Source organism: Rhinolophus sinicus, chromosome 18 (assembly GCF_057876585.1).
Source record: "Rhinolophus sinicus isolate RSI-liver-muscle chromosome 18, RSI-T2T, whole genome shotgun sequence".
NCBI lineage: Eukaryota > Metazoa > Chordata > Mammalia > Chiroptera > Rhinolophidae > Rhinolophus > Rhinolophus sinicus.
In genome coordinates, this window is record NC_142518.1 from 15,025,288 (window position 1) to 15,042,762 (window position 17,475).

A 17,475-nucleotide genomic window follows, 5' to 3' on the forward strand; every position below is an offset into this window, starting at 1 on the left:
TCTAAGACCATTTTACATTCTCCCCCCCACCAAAAAAAAAAGAAAATTCTATTGGGATTCTAAATTAAATCACATTAAATATATGTTAAATGTACGGAATTGACTTTTTTTTGTAATATAATCTCCTTGGTATGCTTTTCCATCTGCTTGGTTCTTGTTTTAGCTTTTCACATATGATGTTATAGTTTTCTCTATGTAGTTTATTTATTGTACATTGTTTTTACTTCTTTTTCCTTTTCGTTTTTTGGCTGGTTTGATTGGGTTAGTTTTCATTCCTTTTCCTCACTATTAATTTTTTCTTGGAGTTTTCCATTCCATTTTCCTGCTTTCATAATTATAAGACACAGATTTCTCTCATTGTATTTGACAGTAATGAAGTCTTTTTGGTAGGTTTGAATCTGTAGGAAGACCTTCCTCTAAAATACACATGCACACACTGTATGCTCCTAATTCATGTAGTCAGGGGCACTGCACCTAAGAGAAGCAGAGGACTACACAGAACTGGAGTAGATCAGTATATCTTCATGTGGTTTTCCCAGGGTCTCTTGGTCCCTTAACCGGCATGTACACCATCTTGATATCTTACTGGGGCTGGGAAAGCTCCCAAATCCTTGCTATGCCTCAAGTCTATTATACTTGGGGTTTATTTCACCATTCCAGAAGAATTTGGGTAAAAATCCATGCACTTTTAAAGGGAATACTGTTTATAAACACTGACTCAGTTCCTGATTCTTAAACCATATTCACCTCAAGGGAGACCAGTTCTTATCCAGTCAGAGAAACCAGAGTCTGTATCCTTGGTAGTATTCTAGCTCCTTCATCAGTGTTCTCAAAAGCCATTTCTCTGCCTGTGGTTTTTTTTTTTTTTTTTCATATCTACTTAAATGGGAAGACTTAAAATGGGTGCTTCTGTGTATCTGTATTCAATTCAGGGGTGAGCACATTATGAAAATGCATCTAAAATATATGTTGTTTCAAGAAAAGCATAAGGAAGGGGTTCTAGAGTCAGACGTAGGTCTAAATATTACTTCAACCAATTACAAATTTTTTGAACTTGAGCAAGTTACTTAACATTCCTGAGTCTCAGAGTCTGTCTGTGAAATGGGTAACTATTTCTGAATGCATTAGTTTGTTGTAAGAATTAAATGAAATAATGTAAAGCACTAGCACCATGCCTGACATGTAATAAGTGCTCAATAAATTGTGGTTAATATTCCTAATACTTGGTGACATACTCATAAGTATGCCATCCCAGGGGAAAATAAAGGCTGAAAAAAACCCAAACAAACAAGAGAAGAGCAGTTTTCTTGGAGGAATGGAATGCACATTTGCTGGTGATTATTATATATAGACATGGGAGTTAGACTTTTCATTTAATTGAAACAAATTTAATCCTCATACTGGTCTTGAGAAGTATACATACTACTAGCATATCAGGAAACTAAAGCTCAAAGAGATTAAAACCCATGGTAGAGTCTAGACTAGAGTTTAGATTGGTATGACACCAAAAATCCATACTCTGCTCCCCACCCCGTATCTTGCTTTGTTCTCTTATTTTAAGTTCATTTTATACCTGGGCAATATATTGGGGAGGACTATGCTACAACATCTATTTTGCCCAAAGTGTCAGGTATTGAAACTGAATTCTGACAAATGTATACCTTTGTCACAAGGTCGATTGAAAGGTTATGCCTGTCTCAGCATAAATTCACTCAACCATCAGAAAACAGTTTCAGTCTCATTCTTAGAGGAGAGGGGTGGCTTCCTTTGTGGATATAAAGGGCCATATTTTGTTTTTCTGGCTCTATTTGTGGAGGCCAGTCCTCTTTGCAGTGAATTGAGGGGAGCCCCAATGGAGTGCCTCAGAAGCAGACAGGCTGTTAGCAGCTGTTGAGTCCTGAGAGGCAAACCTAGTGCCATATGGCCTACTGAGGCGATCCAGAGTGGGAGGGGCCAGAGGGGTGAGACTACTCACAAAACCTCAAATTTAGGTAAAGCTTAGAGGAACAAGGAAGGAGATTAAGTTCAAGCATGAGCGGATATAAACAGAAGCACCAGAGTCAAGAAGAGTTGAGACTTTAAAAGCTAGCTTACTATGGAACAAAGTCTGTGGAGACAAACTGCTTGGGTTTGAATCCCTGTGAAATGCCGGCAGTTTACTTAGTCACTTTGTTTTAGGTCAGGTTCACTAGAAGCAGAGCCCAAGAAGGGGTTTCTTAGGTAAGTGATTTATTGCGGAAGTAGTTTCAGGAGAAACCTATAAAGGGATGAGGAAAACATGTTGGTTTCAGAAGTTTAGCATCAGCCTGATCCAAAACAGGGTTCTGGAGTATGAATGTACTACAGAAATTGTTCAGCCTGGGGTAAGGGGCTGGGTTGTTCTAACTGCACATCAGTCAGCTACTGACAGGTGGGGTATCACCTCCCAGGAATCCCCCCTAAGCCAAGCTCAATCTTCCTGAGCTAATAGCAGTTGTAGGAATGGGTGCAGAGTCCTGGGAGAAAAGGGGGTCTGATGCTTCACCAATGCCATCTGCTACACTGAGCTTTAGATTCCTCGTTTGTTAAGCAATGATAGTGATGATAGCACTTACCTTGTGGGATTGGAGTAAAAGAAAGAATGTACCATGTTTCCCCCAAAATAAGACCTAGCCGGACCATCAGCTCTAATGCGTCTTTTGGAGCAAATATTAATATAAGACCTGTTCTTATTTTAATGTAATATAAGACTTGGTCATATATAATGTAATATAATACAGGGTCTTGAAACAACACAAATTTACTATTGTACACTTGCAGATGTCTGACTCAGGTCTCAGTGGGCTAAAATTAAGGTGTGAAGAGGACTGCTTTCTGCCTGCTCTAGGGGAGAATCTGTTCCCTTGCCTTTTCTAGCTTTTGGAGGCTGCCCACATTCCTTGGCTCATGGCCCCTTCCTTCTTCAAAGCCAGCAGTAACTGGTTGAGTCTTCTCACATTGCATCACTCTGGCACAGTCACTCTCCTGACTTCTTTTCCTCTATTGAAAGGGACCTTGTAATTGCATTTGACCCAATTGGATAATGCGGGCTAATGTCTCCATCCTTAATTTAATCCTTAATTTAATTATATTTGCAAAGTCTCTTTTGCCACATAAGGTAACATTTTCACAGGTTTCAGGAATTAGGGCGTAGACACCTTTTGGCGGGGAGCATTATTCTGCCTCCTATGCAGGGACTGGCAAACTTTTACTGTAAAGGGCCAGATAGTAAATAATTTTCAGCTCTGTGGGCCATAAGGTCCCTGTTGCAACTACTGAACCCGCTACTGTAGTGACAGAATAGCCATAGGCATGCACATGAGTGGGTGTGGCTGTGTTCCAACAAAACTTGAATTATAGACAATGAAATTTGAACTTGATATAATTTTCACAAGCCACAAAATATTATGCTTCTTTTGAGTTTCCCCTACAACCATTGAAAAATATAAAATTCAGTCTTAACTTGAAGCCTGTACAAAAATAAGCAGCAGGTTGGATTTTGGCTTTGGGCTGTATTGGTTTAGAGTAATTTTCCTCCTAGCCTATTTAAGAGTTTAAGGAACAATCTTCAAATGTTTGGAAGAATTTATTCACCATGCTTGGCTGGTTATCATACCTATTGCAAACCTTGACCTTGTGGTCTGTACTACTTCTATTTGATGTTTGTTCCCCCATGAGGACTACCCTCCATTTAATTTTTCATGGAAATTGCCGAAGGTGAAATGATGATGGTTGGTCTTGAAATCTTGTTCCTTTGTGGATGGTAAATTTTTGGAAACACAAGTGCACTGGAAAGAATACTCAATTTATCTGAGTTAATCAGAGAAAGTAATCTGTATCTTGACATTTCTATTTTTTTCCCCCCATTAAACCAGAGTCACTCAGAATATTGTTAACATTTTATTGGAGCTGGCTAAATTGGTGAGAGTAAAGAGGTGGGTGAGAAAGAAATGTGTTCCATAATAAAATAGAAATTATTATATTCAGGAGCACCTTGCTGGGGTTAGTTTGCCATCTCACAATATATTATGACTACGTCTCATTTATTGAATGTAATTTTCTCTTTAAAATATGGCACTTTTTCTTGATATCATTATGCCTCTTGCTGAATGATAGTTGGCTATAAAACACTCTTTTTTTCTTTTCTGTTTGTTAGGTGAAGGGAAAGAGGACCCTGGGAGAAAATATTGCTGATAATGGAGGTCTGCGGGAAGCTTTTAGGGTATGCACTGCAACATTTGCTGTGATTTTAAAAATTGAGTTCTAAAACACTGTATGGGTACACCTCAGTTTACACCACAGACATGTTCTTGAGGAGTTAGATTTCTGTAAATTCTATGAATTTCTCTTAAGTAGAATTATATTTCCCTATTGACTCTATTATACTCTATTGTATGAATAGAGCTGCATTTCTTTCTTCTCTTTGGGGTATAAAGTTACTCTAAAGAATAATATTTGTTATTAAGAATCATGTATTTAAAGGATAGTTTTCAGAAGATACATTTACAGTAATATCAAAGCACACTACAGAAGTCTCCTTAGGGCTAAGTTCATATGAGTTTTCCTTGAGTACACTCTCTCTATAGTCCTCCTTATTTTCTCTTAAAACACCAAAGTTCTGTTTTATGGCTGGTGGTTCTCATATAGAGGCCAGGTAAGAGCCCATAATACTGTTTTCATCATCCACTGGTCTGTGGTGAAACAAGAAACATAAGGATGATGCAGAAAGACTTTCATAAGCTAAATGCATTCAACGTAAAGACCAGATTGTTATTCCAAGGTTATATCCTTCCTCTAGTCTAGTTAAAATATAGTTTATAAAATGACAGTGATTGGAGATGATAGTTTTCCCTCCTACTTGGCAAAATAAAAAATTGGGAATATGTTGACCCCAAAATTTATTTCCATAGGCCTTGTTGTTGTGTTAGATTTGTTTGTTCCCTGATAGGAATGGAACACACATCTTTTTTGGTGGGGAGGGGTAGTTGTTTGACATTTGAGCACTTTGGCTCAGCTGCTTTGGTATGTATTGAATGTAAGGTCTTTTTGCAGGTAAACCTGCCTCACTGTTAAGCAATATGACATCGACTTGCATTTTCAGGTTTGTTTTCGTAAAGGAAAACTTGACAGGGTGCATTTTGCACATGGTGGAGGATATATTTATTATACATCTTTGCACTGGATGAGAAAAGAGGAAAGCCATCATTGCAGAGGATCATATATTCTGCTTCTCTCACTAGGCTTACAGGAAATGGATAAATGACAAGAGGCAGGGAGTTGAGGAGCCTCTCCTACCAGGTATAACATTCACCAACAACCAACTCTTCTTCCTGAGTTATGCTCACGTGAGTAGACCAAGGAAGGGGCATCACAGTTGAAATGTGGGACTTTGGCTTTCTTCCTTCATCAAAGGTTTGGGCCAAAAATTTAGTGCCATAATTTTTGTTTTAGCTGAAATTTTATCTTGCTTATTTTCAAGATAAATTTCATCTTCTTAATGTTCTATGGGACATGATTAAACTGATAGAATCAAGGTTGATTGGCATTTTTTTTTATATCAACTGGGTTACTAGCCCTATGGTATCTCTTGATAAGTTTTAAATATATCCTGAATTCTAATGTATTTTATACAATTTATAACCATTTCTAATGACTCTGTCTTTGGCTTTCATGGCCATGTCCTTTCCTGTATTTTTCTTTTTCCTTTGTCTCATTTGCTGACTTTATCCCACTACTCTCAATCTGTGGGAGATCCTCAAGGCTGTGTTCCAAACTTTCAAATGAAGATGTGAAGACTACTAGAGCTGAAGAAAACAAGTCAGGCAAGGAAAATCATGTCACTCTTTTGTGAGTTTAATGGGGTCTCTAAGCAGAAATTCAAAGAAGACGTGCACTAACTAAGGCACAAATCTGAGTTCAAGTCTCTGGCTAATGAGGCAAGTGCCTGTTGTTCTTATTGCACAGGTTTTATCAGAAATATATAGGCCTCGTTTTCAGAGAAGTCAGAGATGGATTGTTGAAGGTTTGGATGCATGGCCTCACAGTGAGCTAATGTGTATCTGTATGCTCAAAACTAGACAGACGTTTTCATTAGTGCAGCCTTTTGTTCCTATGTTTTTGCATTCACTCCTCAGTAAGCGCCTCCATTCCCACGTCTTCTTCAGTTGACTCTGGTTAAAGGATTCCCACCTGTCTGGGGTCTTTTATTTCTTAAAGCTGACATGACAATTCTAAGTAAATTATCCCTTAGCAACCTGACATTAACAAAACTGGAGTCATGAACAACACGACTTTCCTTTTTAGTTTTCCCATTTCTCTTAACACCACTGTCTGTCTTACATGGCACTGAAATACCACATTTATTTCATTACTGACATGCCAAAGAACTGCAGTAGCTCCCATGTACCTACCGTGTTTCCCCAAAAATAAGACCTAACCAGAAGATAAGCCCTAGCATGATTTTTCAGGATGACATCCCCTGAACATAAGCCCTAATGCATCTTTTGGAGCAAACCTTAATATAAGACCCGGTCTTATTTTCAGGGAAACATAGTACTACATTGAGGCCAAACACTTCCAACTGGTTTTTAAAAAAGTTATCTGCAGTCTTATCCAACTCCACTCAACCAGCTCTAAATTCCCACAGCTCCTGCAGATGTACCCTTTGCTGGACAGGTGTCCTCACTTCCACCCCATGGTGTCGTTCCCATTATTGTCTTTGTGGCTTTGCTTTTGATTTTCCTTCTATAATGTGACCCTGTTCTTAGTCCTCCCCCTCAGATTATTCAATCCCACGTTTATCCATGTTGAATTCTACCTCCTCCACACTTTCCACAAACTTCCCCAGGATTCCAGTTCTCATTTAAAAAAAAAAAGTCCAGTTCCTCTACGCTTACCTTCATTATCATCCAATTGAATACTTAATTATTCTCAAAATGTTGAAGATTTTTAGTTTTACCTCCGTAGCTAATCTTCTGGATTCTTACATTTCTTATGTCTCTCCAGAGTGCCCAGCAGAGATGCTGGCTATATTGAAGATGCTTGACGTATTCAGATGAATTGCTTGAAAAGTATAAGACTAGCGATTCAATTAACAAGACTTTCTTTTTGGGTCATTACTGGGTCAGATATCTAAAATAAGCACACACATACGTAATTAGAACTTTCTAGAGCAGGGCTTGGCAAGCTAGGACCCATGGGCCAAATATGGCCTGTATGTTTTATTGGAAAACAACCACCACTTTTCTTCACGTAGTATCTGTGGCTGGTTTTGTGCTGTAACGGCAGAGTTGAGTAGTTGAAACAGAGACTGAATGGCCCACAAAGTGTAAAATATTTGCGGTCTGTCCCTTTACAGAAAAAGTGTGTTGACCCCTACTCTAGAGGACAAAGTACAAGGTCTGTCATCAGTTCTTACCCGGTTCTTATTTACTTACTTAAGGTCCATCTTAGTTATATCCTTGTCCACAATATCCCTTTGTAGATGAAATAAACTAACTGATAGTAACATTATAGTCATAATTTTGAAATGTCTGCAAATAAAATTCCAAACCATATTTGATTCATTTTAAACTAAAGAGATTTAGGGAAAAATGGAAAGCCATTTTATATCATTAACGACAAATTTATATTGGAGCTTTTCCTACTGACAGAAGGTGGAGATTTTTAATCTTCTGTACATTGGAATAAGTCTGCTTATAGGGAGTAGTTATTTTCCCTCCTGAGAAGGTACTAGGAAAACAGTAAGAACCATAATGTGTTTCCAGAAATCTCTTAAATGATATATGAAGCAAAGACAATACTATGCAATAATTTGAGAATATAAGAAGAAACAACATGAGAAAAAATGAGGTAAAGTTGAATGCTAGAAACAACCTAACATTAGCTAACTTCTGAGGATATTAAGGAATCACATTATAAAAATGTCTTCAAAGTCAAACTCAGAATCGCAGTGACTGATGATTTATCTCCATCAAAAGCAATAGCATCCTATCGCCTTTCCTGCTTCCTATATCCCTGTAGTTTCTGTGATCTGTCGTTTTTTCCCCTCAGATATTTTTCCTATTCTACTTCTCTCCTCTCCATTCCCATTTCTATGTATTTAGTGGACATTCATTGGGAACCTTCCTGGGACCCATAAATTATCTTTTAACTAGTCTCTAATTTCCTTCTACTACTATATGCCCCTACCAGATACATATTTTTAAAATATGAATTGATCATTTTCCTGCTCAAAACAATGTTTCAATATAGTTTAAACACTTTAGCCTGTTGCTCAGGACTTCAGAATCTGCCACTCTTTCCCCTGGTCTCCCATTTCTGCCCGTATACACCACACAGTCCAGCCAAGCTGAATGTCTTGCTTTTCTTTCCCTATCAAATAGGCCTCTGCTTCTATTGAATCCCTCCACATCACAGTCATGTGCCCTAGTTCTTTTCATACTTCAAGACTATGTCATATTTTAAGACACACTTCAAGTCAGGATTAAGTAGGTTATGGTGCAGGAGCAAATGACACAAGGGAAGTTTATTTCTTGTTCATGCTCTATGTCCAACATGGGTCAGCAGTGGGTCTCTGCTCATAGTTTTTTCTCAAGGACCTGGGTTTTGGGTTCTTTATCTTGACATGTGCTTCCATGGTCACCACAGGAATAGGAAAGTAATATGAGGAAATGCGCACTGGACCTTAATGTAGCATCTGAAATGATTCTTAAGGCTCTTAAAACTTCTGCCAGGAAATGACATATATCATTTCTCCTCGCATTTCATTGGTCAAAGCAAGTAATATAGCTGTGCCTAGCTCCAAGGGAGATGGAGAAGTGTCCTCCCATCCAAGGCCTGGACTATGATGAGGCAAGAAAGGCACCCAGGGTACAAAATACTAACTTCTCATGACCACTCAATAATGGGTGGTTGATTCATTTTGTTGATTTAAATGAGTCTGGTTACAATTGATAAGAGCTATTCCAAGCATTATGTTAATTGAATGAATACATTGGTTGATTCCTGGGCACATATACTATTCTCTTGATTTATAGCATTTCTCTGGAAACCTTCCCACTTTACTCAAATTGTGGAATTATTTACAATGATAAAACCTTCTGCTCTGGGGATTAAAATAATAGATGTTGCTACTGATGAAGGTCTTATCTGATCTACTAAACCTGTTTTTCCTCTTCAGTATAATTTGGAGCAGTTAAGACAGTAGAAAATGTGTAATTGGAATGGAAACACAATTATTGGGATGCTTTTCTCTTCTAGGTAAGGTGCAATTCCTACAGACCAGAAGCTGCCCGAGAACAAGTCCAAATTGGTGCTCACAGCCCCCCTGAGTTTAGGTAAATGGGCGAATGGGTGATATCCGTTTCAACTGTGTGTCTCCCTACTTCCTCCTCTATCCAGCCTAGTGCTTTACCAAATAGGCAAGCTCAACAAAAGCCTGTATTGTGAATAGTGATATTTCCATTTTGCAGGCAAAAAAATTGGGCCAAACAGAAACTAAGCATCTTTTCTTTCATTAGTAGGAAGCTGGTTTAGTTAGCATTCTCTCAGCTAAATTTCTGTAGTGGGCGTTTGCACACACCTCTAGTCTGGTGCTGTATCAAGAGATCCATGAGATTTTATAAGATTCCAAAGGTAATTTAGAATCCAAATCGTAGCTATAGTATTAATTCCTGTTTATTATCTTCCAATTTTTGAAAGGTAGCAATCCATGGGTGCCATGAGCACCATGGGCACTCAGTAAGCCAGAATATTCCATTTATGCACCCACCTACTTTTTTTGAATGGGCTAAAAAAGCCTCTCTTCTTAGACAAGGACTTGATCATGTACTGCACCTTGAAACACTTAGAACTCTGGTTTATTTTGTGTCATAGAATATCCTATTTAATGCCTCTTGTTCTTTCGTGCAAGACATGAATGAGTGCCCACTTTCAGAATAGCTTTGAACACAAAGGAGGATATATGCTGATATTTAGCTATTATAATTCATATCTAGAGTCAAAAGCTCTACATTTTAGCTTTTAGTGGGAATCTTATTTTGAAACAATTGCTTATATATTAAGGGAAAAGGATGACGCATTGCAATCTTATTTAATTGTCAGAATTTATAAAATATTAAGTAAAAATAAAATTAAGGTTAATATCACTTACCCTGTGCTGGGTTTCTAGCATAGTTTGAGGGAAATTTTCTATAGTAGGGGACAGAGAATTATAATGGGAAATTCAGGAAACCATAATAATTTATATTTATTCATTCGTTGCTTAGAACATATTATGTCTGGATATCTTTATATTTAATGTTTAAATGAATCCATTAGCATATTGCAGGAAAGTCATCTAAAATGTCTCCTATATTTTAAAATCTTATTCCTAAAGCCTTGCTTTAGAAATGCTTCAGAAATTGACTATAAATTACCCAATAACATAAAATCTAATCACTGTGTTAGAAATTCTCCCCCACTGGGCTGAACTGTCAAGAATGCTGACAGTCTCTAATGGACTAAAATGTGCTCCTACTGACAAATGGTGCAGATGAAACCACGCAGTAGATTAATTACTCAACAGAGAAGTTTTTAGAAACTAATTTCCTTTTACTAACTAGTTGCCTTTAATGTTGGATTTTAGCTGATAATTTTCAGAGTATACTAATTATCAGCTAAATTCTATCTTTAACACTTACCCCGGGTGAATCGCACCATGAAATATGTATCCCTACCCATATATCCCAGCTACAGTACAAGAGGTTATGGGGATATTTTGGATACAGGCCATTATATTTGTTCAAATGCCCATAGGTAACCAAATCATGAGGGAAGAAATAGTAACTGAGAATGCTGAGTCTCCAAGTCAACCCTTTGACCATACAGTTCAGTAAGAAATAGATGAGGGGGGAGTTTTTTGCTGGCTTGTTAGTGATGTCTGCAGTAACTATAGATTTTTGAGTGCAGCAGAAATCACACAATGGAAATACCACTTCCAAAAAGCAGTTACAATCAAAGTGCTGAGTAGGAATCTGCAGTCTTTACTGCAGTTGGGGAACTTGCAAGAACACCAGATTTTGAAGCTAACTTCCATAAAACATCCCTCATCAATAACAACGAGACACCATTCACTGGGTTATTGTTACATGAACCAAATTACAGATAAATATGAGCCTTCACACCTAATAGGAATTTAGAGAAAGTGTTTTTTGTAGATTGAATGAGTTCTTTAAAGATAGTGATAGCAACAACATGGATGAATCTTACAGACATAACACTGGGTGGAAGAAATCAGAGACAAAAGAGCGCCTACTGCGTGATTCTGTTCATATGATGTTCAAAAACAGGCAAAATGAATCTATCGCAATAGAGATCAGAGTAGTAGTTATCCTTGGAGGTACTACTGATAGGGGAACCAGCGAACCTTCTAGGTACTGGAAGTATCTCATGTTTTGATCTGGGTGGTAGTAACATGGGTGTATTATATGCATGAGAAGAATTAATGGGCTTTACACTTCAGATGTATGTACTTTATGGCAGCTGTACCTTCCATTAAAAGTTAAAAAATAGAAAAGCTAAATATTGGTAAATCCTATAGTTTATAGAAATTTGTAAATTTATGGGAATATACAAACCTATATATAATTTACTGGAATTGTTAATCCCATGGTTTACAGGAATTTGAAGATATTTGGAAGATTAATTAGGAGTGTTTGCCTGGCATTCAGGAGGTACTGGTTCTAGTGTCAGCTCTGTTAATTTCTTTGAGTTTACTTACCCATTTTGGTCTTTAGTTGTCTCCCCTGTAAACAGATTAGATGAATGCAACATCCCTGAAAGCAATATGCTGCTATAGTTTCATCCAGAACCTTTTGATATGTAAGAATTAAATGACATGGGCTTTGACATATCTTTTTCAGGGTCAATGGTGCAATTAGCAACTTTGAAGAATTCCAGAATGCTTTTAACTGTCCATCCAATTCCACGATGAACAGAGGCACAGACTCCTGCCGACTCTGGTAGCTGGACTGCTGGTTCATGCCATTCTGAGGGAGCTGTACAGTGCCAGTAGAGGCTGCACTGGGCATGCATCGCCTACTGCTTTAGGCCTGTATTCCCCTGAGGACTTGTCTTTTTAACGTACCTTCATTATTTGGGTATTGCTTGGATCTAAACAGTATCTACTCAAAGTCATAGAGCTTAAAAATGGAATACAAGAAGTGAACCAAGTATGTATCTTTGGAATATCAAACCAACAAAAATAAATCCCTGGGCTACTTTTGTTAAAAACGCTATCTGCTGAATTGTTGCAGTTGTCCATTTTAGTGTGTAAGCCACAGCTAAGCGGCACATAGCATTTTAATCTACAGCTTTGCAGGGGGCCTAAGTAGAATGTATCCAGAAAAAAAATCAGTCTATTAAACTTTGAACCCTCAATGATGAGGACGTGTGCATGGATACCTGGGAAGTCTTACTGCTCTGTGAAATGCAGTACTAGATTTTATGTATGGTCATTACACAGCATTTAACAACTCTAAGGTAGTTAAATGAGAAATATGTTGTATCTTTATTTTACAATTTTTGATGAAGTTCTTGCCTTTAGCTTTGGAATCTATTGGGATGAAAATGTGCCTCCCAGCTTGCATCTAATGCAACCATTTAGGAAATGAAATCCCCCAAATTTGATGTGGTCTGCCCAAACCTCAGTGATTTTGTCTGTCTGCCAGACACTTTTCTTTAGCCCAGTTCCTGTTTGTCATATTACCTTCATGTATGTGTGTTCTCCCATTTCTGAATTTAGTAGCCATCAAGGAAATGCTTTTCTAATTCCCCGTTAGGAATGTATGGCTTTCATTCCCTTTTAGTGCAGAGGGCCAGACACTGCATTGAGGAGGGCACAAAGTCCCTTCTGTTTTGGCTAAGTTAATGTTACCTCTGTTTTTTAAAAAAACCTTTTTGAAAAAATTTCTTGATTGAAGACATTTTAGAATCTATTGGTTCAATTAAAAATTCTCTGCATAGTCCAAAGAAACATGACTGTTCAAGTCTTCTTCTAAAGAGTCTGTAAGAAAGAGCAGGACTGCATTTTTGATCCTCAGAGCTTTATCCGTCCAAGTGAAACTCCTCCGTTTCTTAGGAGAGACAGAGACAGAGACAGACAGACAGAGAGAGAGAGAGAGAGAGAGAGAGAGAGAGAGAGAGAGAGAGAGAGGAATCATAATGGCCTTAAAGTTGTTACCTAGCACTTCCCATTTCATAAAACAACCACCTCCCTCCTTCACACCATACATTGTACATGTGGTTCTAGGTTAAGTGGGCCAATAGGAAAATCTCAAAATCAAAATAACAAATTCAGACTAACCATAGGAGACCATTTTACATCCCTGTGATTTTTCGTTCTTTTTTAATATCAATAAAATATAAGTGTATGCCATGTCCTTTTGTAACCATGGGAACTTCTGAAAGTAGAAAAATGCAGGGCACCATCATGAGGAAAACAATTATACTGAGTTAGTCAGAGGAGCGTGATCTTCCCCTTGACTTCATCCTCCTCTCTGAATGGATAAACTTCTGAAGGGCAGCTACCTTTTCTTCCTGTTAGCCGTAGCTTAATATGACCTTTGTAGTTTTAAAAACAAGCGTCATTAGGTTAGGGATGCTAGAAACGTATGTGCCTTTTCTCTGGAGGAATCATTCCGATGTGGTTTACACATACAAGATACTCCTTGTTTTATTCCTGCACCTGTACATTTAAAATTAGCTGAGGTTTGTTATGCTTATATGGATAGCATTTTCCTGCTAGATTTCTCTTTTTAAACATCCAATAAACACATTCCTGCAGGTCAGAGAAAGTGTTTGATAAAAGCCTAAAATTATGACTTTGGAAATGTGAATTGTTTAGTCACTTCTTGGTTTGGGAAAACTGGTTGGTGATCATCTGGGGCTGTCACAGTTTCTAAATGATGAGGCTACCTTGTCCTGATCAACTCTACTTGATATAACTCAGTTAGACTGAAAGCTGCAGGAAGGACGGCCATTATTAAAATAACAACACCCAAGGCAGCAATACCAAATTATCACTACTAGCTTTTCTAGTAGCATTGGATTTCCAAATATATGCTTGTGTTTTAAGTTTTCAGAGTATGCTTTTGTTGTCCTTTCTCTTCAATATGGATAGCTAAAAGAAGCAGACACTGATTAAATGGTAGAGGGAAGAAGGTAAAATATAATTGGAAAGGAAAAAAGTAGGGAGAAGCTGGCCTAAGAATGTGATTCTGAAAAGAAGACAGGATTTTGGCAATCCTTGCTAAGCACATCCACTGGAGGAGAGCCATAAAGTTTTACAAAAATAATTATGGTAAATTAAAAGGAAATTAGATATTGGATCTCAAACTAGGACTGCCATAATACAGTTCTCTGATTCATATACCAGATGTTCTGCCAGTGAACTATTATATGGGCATTGGAAAGAGTTAGCTTTTTGTGAAATGCTCCTGGATTAGTCAAGAACTTTATGTATATAAAGTGGTATTGTTTGGGCTTATCACCATTGCCCAAAGTTTGTTGAGCTTTTCACCAACCACACAGCATTGGCCTCCTATTTCCATTTTTTCCTTTTATGAGATGGACTTGGTTGGACATGATTAATGCTAGTTGAGGATTCATAAATTATCCTGAAGTTTATTCAGTACCTTTCCTCAATGGAGCCTAAAGCATAGCACATAAATTTTGTCTTATTTAGCCCTGGAGCATCGCTAAGAGGCAGGTAGGAACTATCGCTTGCCACACAGGTTATGCTCGTGCCAGAGAACAAGAGAGGTTTGAAATCGCTTGTCAAGTATCCAGAATCAGGAAAGGCAGAGTCTTTGTTCTTTGGGCTGCTGACCTTGGCATTAACTAACCTTCATCCCTTAGATTACTCACTTCTAAATACATTTACTCCATTGGTATTTCTATAATCTTAGCATTTGATAGGCTTCTTCCTTGATATTTTTAGCATAATGTCTCAGTTGCATATTAAATTATGGAAGAATATATGATTATTTCATGCAACAATATTCTCATCGCTAGTGGCAGTGTCTCACTGGTTTAAAGAAAGGTGTTCTTGGATTATGCATTTTATATCTAAATGGTTATTGTATTTTCTTCCCCTACTTGTGAAACAATGTGAACGATCATTTTAAGGACAATAAAAAGTTGAAAATTTTCTGTTTCCTCTTTTTTAAAAAAAATATTAAAAGCTATCACATCTATTAACATACGAGGTTCTGTTTTAGACTATGATATTTGCCCCAAAAGTACACAAAGCATTGTAGTAGACTAGGTTTCTTGGCTTGGGAAAGTGGGATTTGAATGCAGTAACTTTCTCCACAAACAATGAGAGATTTGCGAGGTGGTCATTGTATTTTCTTCTAGGATATAAGTCAGCAGATATTGTTTATTGCTTATGCAATAATATTCCTATTGAGGAAAATAGAGGCTTCTGAGGAAATTATCAACCACGATATGGCTGATCTGACAACGGTAACAATGAACATTACAGTTACTATCAAACCAAAGAATCTCTATGTGCTAATCCCTTTTTTTTTTTTTAACAATCTAGTCAATTTATAGTCACTCGTTCAGCACACAAAAACATTTCAATCACCGAAGTAGCTGTATTTAGGTGGGTTATATGCAATCTGCAGGCCTCAACGAACAGTCTGGTCTAACATGGGAGAGAGATACGTAAACTGTTACAAGCACCCTACTTCGTGACTAGTATGATAATAGATATACAAGGATATCAGGTTGTAGTTCGGTGCACAGAGAAACAATTACTCACCTCTCCTCCAGTGGATACTATCAGTGCTCTGTCTGCCCAGATCCCAGCAAATCCCTTCTACTGGGCACCCTAACCTTATCTTCTATAAGGTTTCTTTCTTTCTTTCTTTCTTTCTTTCTTTCTTTCTTTCTTTCTTTCTTTCTTTCTTTCTTTCTTTCTTTCTTTCTTTCTTTCTTTCTTTCTTTCTTCCTTCCTTCCTTCCTTCCTTCCTTCCTTCCTTCCTTCCTTCCTTCCTTCCTTCCTTCTTCTTTCCTTCCTTTTTTTTTTTTTGAGACTTTTTATAAGAGCTTATTTGAGCCAAACTGATGACACATGCTGGGGAACAAGATCTCAAAGGCTCCCTGTGTGCTTTTCTTTCTAATTAGCTGTGGCTCTCTGGGATGGCTACCCTCATTCTATCAGGGTCTCTTTGCCCCATGCACTTTCAGGCACCTGTAAGTGCTTGGGAGTTTATATCTCCCGGCGACCTCTGGAGAATAGCTTAGTGGTGCAAGACAATGAAAGCCTCACTGCTTTGCCCGAGTCCGGACAAATCCAGAGGCATACCATAGAATTCATACTACTCTATGGGACATTTTTGGGTTAGGCTGGCAGTGCAAGTAGAGTGCCCTGTTGATTATTTTCGAGATATTTCTGGCATGGATCTGTTCTAAGATCTAGAAAAGTATGCACTGGTTTGTAGTAGGTGTGCCATAGTACCCATGGATAGGAGATAGACATTAGATGGGATACACAGTTGGTGGGTAGTAAGTGGCTGAGTATGGCCTCTAATTGCACTTAGAGAGTTTACTTTGGTTTCTGAGCTGATCCTTGAAATAAGAATTTTTGTGTGTAGAATAGTGGCAGAAGGAAAGATGCATAGATATGACAGTTTATGAGAGATCTCTGGGGCATGGACAGGAAGGAGAGCTTTGCGGGAATTAAGTCAAGAAGTCTAGAATCTTTGTTGCTATGATCTATACAATAGATTTTATGAGACCCAAAAGTTATTGAGTCTGCTTTGATACACACACGCGCGTGCGCGTACACACACACATGGTCTGACAATGAAGTTCACAAACTTGGGGTGGGGGGTGGGGGGTGGGAGATGAGGGTAAGTGGGATCGAATATATGGTGATGGAAGCAGAACTGACTCTGGGTGACAAACACACAATGGGATTTATAGATGATGTAATACAGAATTGTACACCTGAAATCTATGTAATTTTACTAACAATTGTCACCCCAATAAATTTAATAAAATAAAATTAAAAAAAAAAGAAGTTCACAAACTTGTTGCAACGATGTTGCTAACCTTTTTTTGATATCAGAGGGATTATTCATTATGAATATATACCAACTGGACAAACAGTTAACCAAGTTTACTATTTGGAAGTGCTGAAAAGGCTGCGTGAAAAAGACAACCTGAACTTTTCACCAACAATTCATGGCTCTTGCATCACGACAATGCACCAGCTCACATGGCACTGTCTGTGAGGGAGTTTTTAGCCAGTAAACAAATAACTGTATTGGAACACCCTCCCTACTCACCTGATCTGGCCCCCAGTGACTTCTTTCTTTACCTGAAGATAAAGGAAATATTCAAAGGAAAACGTTTTGATGACATTCAGGACATCAAGGGTAATACGATGACAGCTCTGATGGCTAT

At 37.9% G+C, this 17,475-nt stretch overlaps 1 protein-coding gene across 2 annotated transcripts in view; it reads left to right on the top strand.

Moving 5' to 3' along the window:
* The window catches only part of PHEX (phosphate regulating endopeptidase X-linked), a 204,992-nt gene extending 189,791 nt beyond the window's left edge, over nt 1-15,201 (top strand). For both annotated transcript variants that reach the window (XM_074323776.2, XM_019714582.3), the window contains exons 19-22: nt 4,175-4,240; nt 5,259-5,363; nt 9,280-9,356; nt 11,922-15,201. In XM_074323776.2, the coding sequence (XP_074179877.1) occupies nt 4,175-4,240; nt 5,259-5,363; nt 9,280-9,356; nt 11,922-12,024 (351 nt within the window). In that variant the 3' untranslated portion in view covers nt 12,025-15,201. The remainder of the gene's footprint in view (nt 1-4,174; nt 4,241-5,258; nt 5,364-9,279; nt 9,357-11,921) is intronic.
* Nucleotides 15,202-17,475: the final 2,274 nt, after the last annotated feature.